Source organism: Plectrocnemia conspersa, unplaced genomic scaffold (assembly GCF_051122295.1).
Source record: "Plectrocnemia conspersa isolate PC_06_02 unplaced genomic scaffold, ASM5112229v1 ptg000004l, whole genome shotgun sequence".
Taxonomy (NCBI): domain Eukaryota; kingdom Metazoa; phylum Arthropoda; class Insecta; order Trichoptera; family Polycentropodidae; genus Plectrocnemia; species Plectrocnemia conspersa.
The window spans coordinates 7724670-7737217 of NW_028277168.1; the positions used below are offsets into that span (position 1 = coordinate 7724670).

A 12548-nucleotide genomic window follows, 5' to 3' on the forward strand; every position below is an offset into this window, starting at 1 on the left:
AAAATAATACAAAGTGTAGAAAAATTAGGTCTTCTGTTGCACTCGATGGCTAGATTAAAAAATACATGGAATCACTAGAATCACAACATACTTGATAATAATCAGCAGATATTTATATATTATATTTTTAGAAAAAAAAACTATTTGCTCTGGAGGTTTTAATTTACATCAACTTTATATTAACTTATTTTTCAAAACTATTGTGAAAGTAGTTTTTTACATTTCTATTATTTATAGCGCATTTCACCACAAAAATAAAATAAAACTTAGCTTGCTCTTATTATACAACAATTAAATTAACTTAGATTTGAATATTTCGATTATTTAAAACTGTATGGCGATTAATTTCATGTATGTATATAAATTATTATATTAAAATATTAAAAAAATGTAATAATAAAAAAAATATTAATATCCTTTTTTATTGAATTTATTAAAAAATAAAAATATTGTATAGCTTTTGATCAATCCATTTTTGTTTAACTAAATACATTGATACAGACTCGTAGATTTTTAATTTAATATAATATAAAATTAAAATAATATTTTTTAATTATTTGCTTTGAACTGAAATTGCACTTTTGGATAAATTTTCTATTAAATAGCACTTTATATATTATACATTGGCAAAGTGGCTCTTAGCTTAAAAATAGTGCGCACTGCTATATTAGTGTTTCCATTAGCTTACAGTGTTATAAGCCTGCAGATAGCTACGATCACACAACGACCCTTCACTGGTATGATAGAATATTGCATGTGCTAAAAGGTTGATAAACATATTATCTATGCTATATGATATTCAATACAATACTGTAATTTTATTTTTTATTATAAATCTATATAAAAAAAAAATATAATAAACATTTTATGCTGGTACATAATTATGAACACAAACATATCGAGTGATACACATATCCAGTTCATTGCACAAATATTATAAAATTATACTGATATGTTAATATCGGGCTGCAATGTCGAATGAAGAAGATTCTTATAGAAAGTGTCGTTGAAAATTAAAGAGTCTTGAGAATCCGTAAGTCGTTTATATCTAGTGATGAGTTTCGTAAATGTGAAAGTGTCTACTGGTCCTTTTATAAATTGCAAATTTATGACCAATCTTAATCTTAAAATTTATTCCAAAAATTATCGGACATTTTGTCATTGCAAAAAATATGCACAACAATAGCAACGTAATATTTGCATACATTTTCTCGAAGGTGATGAATTAAATGTTATGCTAATTGATTACATTTGATAGTAAGAAATGAGTGGAAGTTTATATATATGCTATACCCTATATGTATTATACATAATAAAAAATATTTTCTACCTTAATAAAGTGATTATATAACTAATATATATAAATGTGTTGAACAGCCATAAAATAAAGTAAGAAAAACGTGTTATATATCAGAAATACGCATTACTTCTGTTGGAGACATTTTATGGTATGTTTTTAGAGACCTTCCTTTATAACGTAAATGTTTATTGATGTGTGAGAATTTAACGGTGAATTATTACAAAATTCTATATTCTATGAAACTATTTTCATTGTCCTCTCGTCTGAATAGAATCAAAACGATCGCAATCGATTCGACAGTTTTATCCAATATTTGCTACCCTTGTTTGAAAGATAGTTTAAGGTTCCAAATATCTGATAAATCTAAGGCACTTCCGAGATTTTCCATCAAATTTGTTCCACTCGATCAAAAACACATCAGCCAATATTGCCGCGTAACACGTGCTCGCTTATGCCATTTCACAGCATATTATATTTCTTTATTTTTTCAGGCGGACATGTGCGATTAGCGTCAGAAAATGGCCGTGCCAACGGTCATGTCGCCTTCAAACGGAGGCTCGATTATAGGAATATTGCCACCTGCAGCCACCATGCCACCGGCAAAAGATTTGCAGGGTAACCAGAACAAAAAACCGCTCATCATCATTTATCCTACAGGTAAAAAATATCAAATATACTTTGTAAATTACTTTTAATTTTATAATTATCTGCTTTCTTTATCTCCCCTGATTACCATCAATTCATCCAAGAATAACTTAATTTTTAAAAGTCGAAATAGCTGCCAACGTTCGATAACGAATAGGAAACTAAAATAATAATATATTAAAACAACTTTGGCACATTATTGGTGCCAAAGTTGTTTTTATACGATATACCTTTTATTGACTCTTAACGTTGACCAGCCATAAGGTCATAAATAATAATATTTTATGTAATTAATAAAGATTTTTTCGACGCGCCTCTATATAAAAAATATCTGCTTTTTTATTGTGATTGGCGTAACAAATTATAATAAATCTATTAATAAACAATGTATAAAAAGTACTGTAGATAAGTACTGAGTATACGATTTTGGTACCTAATATTTAATCGACAGTGTTAATTACTCAATAGATATGAGTTTATTACGTTCATTAAAGCGATTATGTCGTAAACAGATGTTCTAACGACTATACGAAAATAATATAGAAACAGTTTCCACAAGAAAATTTGCTACATGGTAGTATGTAGCAAATTTTATTGGATGGTAATGTTGGATTTCTGTAGATGTAGTATCCTAAAAAAACAGTGAACAAAATTTTAAAAAACCGGTAGTGAGTTAAGTAATCGTAACTTGATTATTCGTTAAATTAAGGTCTAATAGAAAATGTCAATTTTGACTTTTTTAATTGACGAAAAAATATTTGAGACTAAATCTGATTCATCTTCAAGAGAGAAAAAATAAAAAGACCAAGAAAAAAAGATACAACATATTTTGAAGCTTTTTAATTTTGCCTTAAAATATTTTGAAAGAGGAGGACAAAAATCAATAATTAAATATCTCACAAAACAATAATTTTACATTTATCATTTGAGCTATATACAGTGAAATCTCAGTATAGCGAAACTCACGGGAACGAAGAAAAAATTCTGTAGAAAAATACTGGAAATTCGTTATATTGAATGTAAGGAAAATGATGTATTTTTAATTACCATATTACTATAGCATCAAAATAACCCCTTAAAAGATTGGCAGATCGTTTTTTGTCCATTGTTAAGGATACTGTAATGAATAAAATAAAATTTGTTAAAAAAAAGTTTTGAGTGCCAAGTAGTAACGTCATTCTTAAATCCTAATCAAAATATTTCGTTATACTGAGATCAGTCTTCGCTACAATGAAAACATTCTGTATGAAAGTTTTTCAGGGATTCGTTATACTGGGAATTTCGTTATTTCGGTATTCGTTACAAAGAGATTTCTCTGTATTTCCATAAACATATTCATATTGTTAGTTAAACAAACCATCTGAATCCTGATTTGAGTGTACTTAATTAAAAACGTGCACTAACGGCTATTTTTTTCATCATAATTTAGAAAGTATTAGTGTTGTAATTTCAATAAAAATATGCTCCACAAGCATATTTTACGTATTTTTTTTCCGACAAGTATAGATTTTATTTATTTATTTAAATTAAATTATGACCATCGTAATCTAACAGATCACCCCAATGCGTCGCGATGGTCGAAAAAATAATTGCATTATTACAATACACAAAAAAATATATAATTAAAATAATAAAAAATCATAAAACATAAAATTAAATAATTCGAACTGGACCAGCTCCTCGTGATATTAAATAGATCAATGTGCAATGCCAGCTTATTAAGGAGCCGGATGACGAGTCGGAAAATGCGGACGTCCTAGCCCCAACGGCCATTAAAAGGGGACGCGATCGTGCTTCTCGAAGACGTTCTGGAACCCAGAACTGGATTGTCGACAGCATCCTTAAGTAGTTTGAAGAAATGCTTTGATTATGCTTCAGCTTATTTCTTCAGATTTGCCAAATATTATGATGTTATAGCTATACATCATTTTAAGTCTGTTTATAAGATTTTCTACGCTTTATGTGTATTAATTTTTTTTTTTATTTCTGTCCAATAGTTTCCCCGGAATCAGTTATTATTCCAATCGTCTCATGCATTCTTGGATTTCCACTATTGGCGCTGATGGTCATTTGCTGTTTAAGAAGAAGAGCAAAATTGGCAAGGTAAATATTATCATCTCATATTCTCAGAGTCACAGTATTGGAGCTTTATAATACAATTATATTCAACATTTATATTTCATACAACTTAAGCTCGACATTAGTTATTTAATCCTTAATTCAATAATACTTCATATATTCTCTATATAGAGAAAGAAAGTTATCTCAATATTTTATAAGCTATACAGTTACATTTTCATTAAATAGTATAATTTAGAAACGCAAATTTTTCATTGCGACTTTTCATTGTGTAATATCCCCTCATTTTAAGAACTTAATCCTGTAAAAAATAGCGTAGTTTGCATTTGACCATTTTTTTTAACAGACCGGAAATTAAATTCAATTTGAACTTCCTAAAATAGAATCATTAACGTCCTCGTTCTCCAAATTCAGGTATTATCTTTCACAAAGCACTCGTCATACATTATTTTTAAAATGAATAATATAATAAATACAATGACACGATACATTTATTGTTATTTTTATTAAGGCTATATTTGCAAATGTGCTAAAAATTTTATTATGCCTATAAAATTTATAGTATGCCTTAAAATTTAGACTTTTACTGGAAAACATTAAATTCGTACGATAAGTAAAAGAGCTTACAACGCCACAAACATTATTTTATTAAATAATTAATATAGTGTAACACACGTGCGATACACATAACGAAAACCATTTGTTACTGTTTTTATTTTTAACAAAAAATAACAAACCTAATATAAAAGAAAACACTGAAATCGTGCTAAGAATTTTCTTGCTGAAATTTGGTAAAATTCCAAGCAAACTACTGGCGTCGCAGTGCAGCACGTGTGCGATGGGATTATGCCAGGTCTCATTTTTTTTTCTTCAAACCTCATGAAACTCGAAATAGACCCAAGCTCCAAAGAAACTCATTTCTTGAGATACACTTTTAACATTCCCCAATCTATATCGCATGTATGTATTGCATTAAAATATATACACATACATAATATATACAAATATAAAAGTTGATTAAAAATAATTTAGATATATATACGTATATTATACAATCTTGATAAAATTGAGTTCAATTTAGGGCAAAAAAAATCGCGATAAAAACCCAGATAATAATGGGACGGGTATGAAACGAGGAGAAATGATAAATTGAAACTAATGGGCTCTCGAGGGCGTAGCCCCCTCTGGGAAATGGGAAAAAATTAACCATTTCATTACGTCATAAAGTGGTTTTAACCAAATGAGGTTCCCGGGGCAAAAAAATATTTGATACGACGCATTTGCACGGAATATTAATTAAATAGCGTTGCGAATTACATACAGAGGGTCTCGCAAATATTTTTCACTTAATATTATATATGTAAGCTTATTTTATTTCAACAAAAGTAAAAACAAAGCCCCCACGATTTAAACTTTATATATTTATTTTACTTATAAATTATCTGTTGGTAATGTGTTACTTATTTAATTCCACAAACAATATTATTATACATTAATAATTAAAGACATGGATAGATTGTGTTTCAAAATCAAAGTTTTAAGTAAATAAAGATTACTATTTTTTTAAGAACATCACCTTATGTTGAGGGAAGTAGTGATGTTACTAAATAGTAACAAAAAATCATAAAACATCATTAAACAAAAGTTTTGTCAAAAACAATTAATGTAAGAATGAGTACATATCACATTCACTAGAGAAAGTATAATAAAATATTTTATTAATAAGAAAAAAGTGTGACATGTTTGTAGTAAATAAGGTTATTAAAAGTTTTAAAATCAAGTTCGATTTGTGCAATAGTATAAATATTTGTTGTTTACTTAGCTTTGGCTGCGTTACGAAGTCTACAATTATCCAAAGATTATGTTGAACTCTTAGATTTCGGAGTGCTTAGAATCGTCCTGGTCGATACTTGGCGTAGCTCCGCTTGGTGCAACTTCACCTGAAATTTCGTATGTTTTAAGTCGGAAGCGAAGTAGAAAATCTCAAAAAAATATAGCAAGTAGCTTTATTTATTTATTTAAATTACATTAAAACCATTGTAACCTAACAGGTTACCCCAATGCGCCACGATGGTCGAAAACAATAATCGTATTATTTCAATACACAAAAAAAATATATAAATAAAATAATACACAAAAAATAAATAAAAATAAACAAATAAAAAATATTTTATTATGCTTGTAACTTATTTCACGTTAAAGCTAAGGCTAATAAAATAGCTAATATGCCAAAATAACTGAATTGTAAAAAAATATCAGTTTTTTATGAAATATCAGAACCATCTATAATCGTTAAAAATTAAAAGGGCATCATAAACTTAATTCATTTGTGTTCCTTATACATTCTAAGAAACAAATTAATTTTCTCGTCGACGTAAACAAACGATATTGCGTATCCGAGCGGATATCCATTTAACAGTCATTACAACATTAAGAATTACAAAATCACTTGCATTAAAATTGTAGACCTTTCTAAAATAAATAATAGGGTCGGTTTCCAAATATCCCCGCTATACAAGTCACTAAAATGTGGTTAAATGTGGAGAAAAAAAAAGCGCAACGCAATTAAGAGTCTGGTTCCATCCCGAATTATCGACATTTGTTATCCGCTTTCAGTCGACCGAAAATCTGATTCAGATATGATAATAACCTGAATTCATAGAGTTCAACCCAATCTTTGATACGACTTGAAAACTAAGTGCCGCAGTATTACGATGAAAACAGACACGTATTCATAATAATTATTGCACAAATTATACGACCAAATTTTTAACTAACAGCGTAAAATAGGAATTATATCTCAAATTTAAAAAAAATGTAATATCAGAAAATTTAGGAACTGGTCGATTTTAAACCGGCCACCGACGCGCTTGCACATATACATTGAAGCAATTGGGCGCACACGCGTCATGTATACTAATACAAATGTTTTGACTTGTATTAGTATACATGTTAAAAATATTTTATCAGTGGTTTTCAATCTGAGGGTCATATCATAAAATTTTTATTCTACTTTATTTGATTGCTAGTTTAAAAAAATATTTACAAAGATACTCAATATTTTGATTCAATATAATAAAAAAACTTGTTTTAAGGATTGGTTGTCGAAATGCATTGCGCAGTGGGCTCTGAATAAAAAAATATATTTACATTTTTTTCCATTCTTGGTATATCTGTCGAGATTCCGGAGGATTCATTCCTGAGAAAATTCGTATTTTGCCCTACACAAGAGTCAAATCAGGTGATGTGACCCAAATGCTTTCGTCAAATTTGACAAATCGTAACAGGAAAAAAAATCAAAATATTTATTTTTAACTCAGAATGTTTCTTGTTAGCTATTACTTTACAAAGTAAGTTTTTATCAGTTTTTATACGAATTTAGTTACATTTTTGTTATTTTTCTTGCAAGTTTCACAAAATACAGCTGAAATATGATATTAATATTCAGTAGCGGCGAAAGATTCGTTTTAATGCTCCGAGAGAAGAGCGACTCATCAACATGGAATTTTTAATATGTTCCATTATACGTTATTAAATTTCTTAGTATATTTTGTTTTCTGTTCGAGGGCCTATCCTTGCAATCAGAAGGAAGAACTGACAACAATTTATATTTGTTATTTAGGAATATCATTTTTTCAATTCCCATAAAACCCTTGCACATAATTTTGAGTGTTTCTGTCACACTAAGTGTTTTCCTATACGGAAACATGCAACGTATAATTGCCCATGAGAAAAACATGGCTTCTCCAAATTCAATTCACATACTTGCAACGATTGCCATTGTGATTTGTTTATCGTTATTGCAAAAGCCAATTTAATTGGAAATTTTAAAAATGAAAAATGCGACATCTATCTTTACTTCTTCTTCCGTTTATTTTTCCCCGAGAGAAATATTTTAAACTTGACCTAATAAATGTTCTAAAATCATAATTTGTTTTTAAAAAAATATTAGTTCATGTTAGGTTTGCTTAATTTATGTAGGTTAGGTTTGGGTTTGAACGGCAGATGTACGTTTCGCAACTGGCATATTGAGTTTCAGAGACATTTTAGAACAGCACATAAACTAGCGTCTATTAGTTAAATTATTTCGGATTTCGAAAGTACATTCTCAAAAAGATATCCTGAAAAAATTGTGTTTGATATATACTCTGAATTCAATTCCCATTTTTTCAAATGAACGTGAACGCAGGTTTTTGCAAATAAATCTAATCATTACCGCAATAAGAACTTCGTTCAAGATCAATACAGTTTCGGCACATTTTATCATTCAAAATACGTTGATCTGTGGTTTCAATAGACAATAGATACCAACACTAAAAAATGAATCGAGACGATTAAATCGACGAGAATTGGACAAAACTTTGTAAATCACTATATACTTTTATTAAAATATATTATGTGTTACAGTTTTATTTTACATTTAATATACAGTTGTATATTTGTATTTGTTCGTTTAACTTTAGATTTGACATGTCTAAAGTAAATAAAAAAATACATGATAAATTTTGTTTAATTTTTTATACGCTTCGTGACGTAGAAAAAGCTGCTTTAAATTTAATTTAAATGATATTTAAATATAATTTTCTTTAGTGAAAAGCTTGACAAGAAATGAGTTCCGGCACCTTTTTTGTTTAAAAAAGCCCTGATTATAATCAACTTTTTGTTAGATGGATACATGAGTTGATCTCTGAAATCCAAACTTGCTAGTTCTATAGATGCTAATAAACTTGTTTAATACAATGTAACAAATACAATCCTACAATGTTAATATATTTAATAACCAAATTTAATCTAACTTAATTTCGTGACAATACGTATTGCATGCACAAGCAGAAATAACCTGAACTATTCTTGAACGTTGAACATAATTAACAGTTTCAATTTAACTTTGGCGACAGTATATTTTATTATTCGACAATTTATCCCATATGAGTTTAAAATAGTAATTTACACATACCTATACATTATTGATTAAATAGTGAATATCCCAAATATTTCAATCAACCATATATTTATATACTTCAAAGCATAAATATTTACTTAAATATTTCAAGAATAGCTAAAAGTGTATCTTTTAAATAATACGTTGATAGTTAAATAACCTTACAACCATTCAATCAAACAAGATATAATATAATATATTAATAAAATACCATTACCATCAAAGTTTCCATTATGTAAAAATAGCTATCATCATAAATTCATGACAATCCTCTAGAATGGCCTACTCGCTTGGCCAATGGGTGGGGATTGGTTTATGAAAGCGTCCAAAATCGCGTGACGTCACGATGTGGGTCGCGTGTGACGTCATCGTTCAATTAGCGACGTCGCTTCCACAAAACCACAGAGGCTTCTACTCGTGTGAACGATGCCTCAGTTGGAACAGTGGTGGTAAATCTACAAAACCCGAAATATATTTTGCTAAAATAATTCCGAATATGTCCCGAAATCAAAAACAAACATCACTCTATTAGAAGTGATATATTAATCAAAAATATTAACAACAGAAAATCATATGTATCATATATACAACAGATTGTATAAAAAATGTTGTAAAAGAATGAAATTAAAAAAAAACAATATTGTGTCAAGTGACGAGAGTGAGTGAGAGATAAGGACGTGCGGAACGCATGTAACACACGCCCTTATCTCTCACTCACTCTCGTCACTTAACACGCGAGCGAGCGAAAGGGAATGATCTCACTATACGCGCCTGACTTGATTATCTTATTTTTGTGAATGAAACTCCTTTTATAAAAATCTGATAATACCTCAATTAAATGATTAAAAAATATATTTTACATTTCCTCATGATAACGCAATCAGGTGATATACCTGTTTTTTAATTTTTAATAATCCTATATTTCATATCAGAGAATTAAAATTATTCAAATTGTGGAATAAAAAGTGAAATATAATATTTTTTTATAGAATTACTCGAATGAAGTTAGAGTTTGGTTGAATATATATTTGTTATTTGCGGTTTCTTTTCCAATTGTAACTAAACTTTACCAAAGAACAATTCAATATTTACGCTTTTGAAACCGCGCAACACTTCAGCCAAAAGGGACAAAGGGTGACAAAAAGGCTGAAAGGTTGAAAGGAAAACCGCAGAAAGAGACTAGCCTTAAATGTGACGAAGCGTATATTGAAAATTCCGTTTCACGCGGTGGGAAAAAAATACCTTTTTTCATTGGTCTTAACAAGATAACGATAAGGCGGCCATAACAGCTTCACAATAAATTTTTATTGCGCTCAAAGCGACGTTTTGAATGACGTTGTAGTAAATAAAATGCGGATTAAATTAGTGTCTACATGTGATATGAACATGCGACGTTTTATTTTTTTAAGTTACAGCGCCTAAAAAAAGATTCACACGAAAATCATATTATAAAATAGTTGTTTTGTGGGAAAATACTAATAAATTTTAGCAAATTAAAAATGATAGCGTATACAACAAATAAATTTTACATCACCTAACCCAAACATTAATAGATTAGTAGATTATTGGATAATAGAATATAAATATGTTTGCATGTAAGCTTTGGTTGTTCTAAAAATGTATCAAGTGACGCGCATGGTATTCCCCTTACTTCAACCATAATGAATCATCACTTATTAGGAATTAATTGTTATAATGTGACCGATAGGCGAATCAGAATCGAGAATGATTTTTTTCCTAAGTAATACATTCTTAGATTAACCAAAATTCATACAAGTGTTACTCAGTTAATTATTATCAAACCTCAATTAGCTACCAATATTGACTTCAGGCTCAAAATTTCAAGTTTATTTGACTAATTGATGATGCTCGAATATTTTTAATGGAATAGAAATATTATATTAAAAAACCTAATATATTACAATAAAATAAAATTTGGGATAGAAAGAAAAAAAAACGATAAAATGACCAGGAACTATTTATTTATTTTAAAAAAACTGAAAATGCTATTGAATTTTCAGATAAGAATTATATATAGTTAAAGTCACATAATACAATTATGAGATTTTATATTGTTTCATATTAGATAGTAAAATATAAAAAATCATGCATTTAATATTATTTCGTGTGTAAATAATTGCAGCATATAAAATCCCTTTATTAAAGATTTTTATGTTACAAAATTACGACAACGGATGGCAACACTGTATAAACGAAAACATATTAATAAAAAATACGGTCAAAATTTAATATTTTGGTCTAATAAGAATTTATTATATTATTTCCTTAAATTGATATTGAAGTTATGGCCAAATAATATTGTAATTTTATATAGAAAAATACTTTCAAAATGTTTGCTAAAAATTGACACTTACTAAAATAATATGTACAACAATTTTGCACTTTTTTCTGCCACAAAACTTCGACGCAATATTAGCTTTTTCTCAAGAGTTCTCGTTATTAATATAATGTTTCGGGTGGGGTCAACCCTCACTCCCCCCTCTCATCACCTACCCCTTATTCTCAAAATATGGAGGTAATATTAGTTAACATGTGTATTTTTTTCTACTTCCGGAATAAAATTGTAATCCTAAAATACCGAGACTGCAATTTGTCTTACCAAAAATAAAAATACCAACCTTAACTGGAAAAAACTTTTTTCTTAATAAATCCCCTGCGGTCCAATTTATTTAATCACAAAATAAAGCTTGTACCGGTCCAGATGTTGGGACCACTACCTGAAAAAAAACAATCAATAAAGCAACGACAAAAGAAATAATGTTTCACTCTATCCTTACAAATAGTATTTAGTTAATTGTTCACTATTGTAATTCACACAACACCAATGGTTCTCAACATATTTTTTCTCGCACAGAATTTATTGTTGTTTTTTTTTATTACTTTGATACATGAAACACGAAATATATGTATGTATGTACATTACAATTACCTAAACATATTTTTTATACATCCCCTTTGTTTTTCTTTCACCATTTTTATACATAATATAATAAACTACATGGGAATAGTATATATTTAATAAGCCACGCCTAGTCCACATCGTGACGATTTTTTTGTCCCTCCATGCAAATACAATAATAATATTGTTCATTCATTTACATTTTACAACTTCTTCATTACATATTTATTTATTGCTTGTGCTAAACCTAATTGTATTATACAATATTTGCGTTAACACAGTCAGTTCGAGAGCTATCCATTTCATCATTATTCATAATTGGCAAGTTGGGGTTTAAGCCCCTACTATTAGCTCTAAAACACACGATATGGATATACGTTCGATATACTTATCATTACACCAATTAATTGATAAATATAAAAAATATAGTAATGATTTCAATTTCTATAAATTTGTCAAAAATATAAACAGGGATAATGATAAGTATATCGAACGTATATCGAACGTATATCCGTATCGTGTGCTTTAGATCTAATAGTCGGAAAGTAAACCCAAACTTTCCATCTTTCTCAATTATGAATAATGATGTGGCATAGTGGCAATACTGCGGTCGCGGGGGCAGTAGTCAGCGGGACGCGGTGCGGGTGCGACGCAGCCACAAG

General features: G+C 28.9%; 1 protein-coding gene across 1 annotated transcript in view; it reads left to right on the forward strand.

The window, feature by feature from the left end:
• LOC148235790 (uncharacterized) overlaps positions 1–12548 on the forward strand; it is a 43755-nt gene that overhangs the window by 25441 nt on the left and 5766 nt on the right. The window contains exons 2-3 of the mRNA XM_088185226.1: positions 1792–1957; positions 3943–4048. Of these exons, the coding sequence (XP_088041352.1) occupies positions 1819–1957; positions 3943–4048 (245 nt within the window). The 5' untranslated portion in view covers positions 1792–1818. The remainder of the gene's footprint in view (positions 1–1791; positions 1958–3942; positions 4049–12548) is intronic.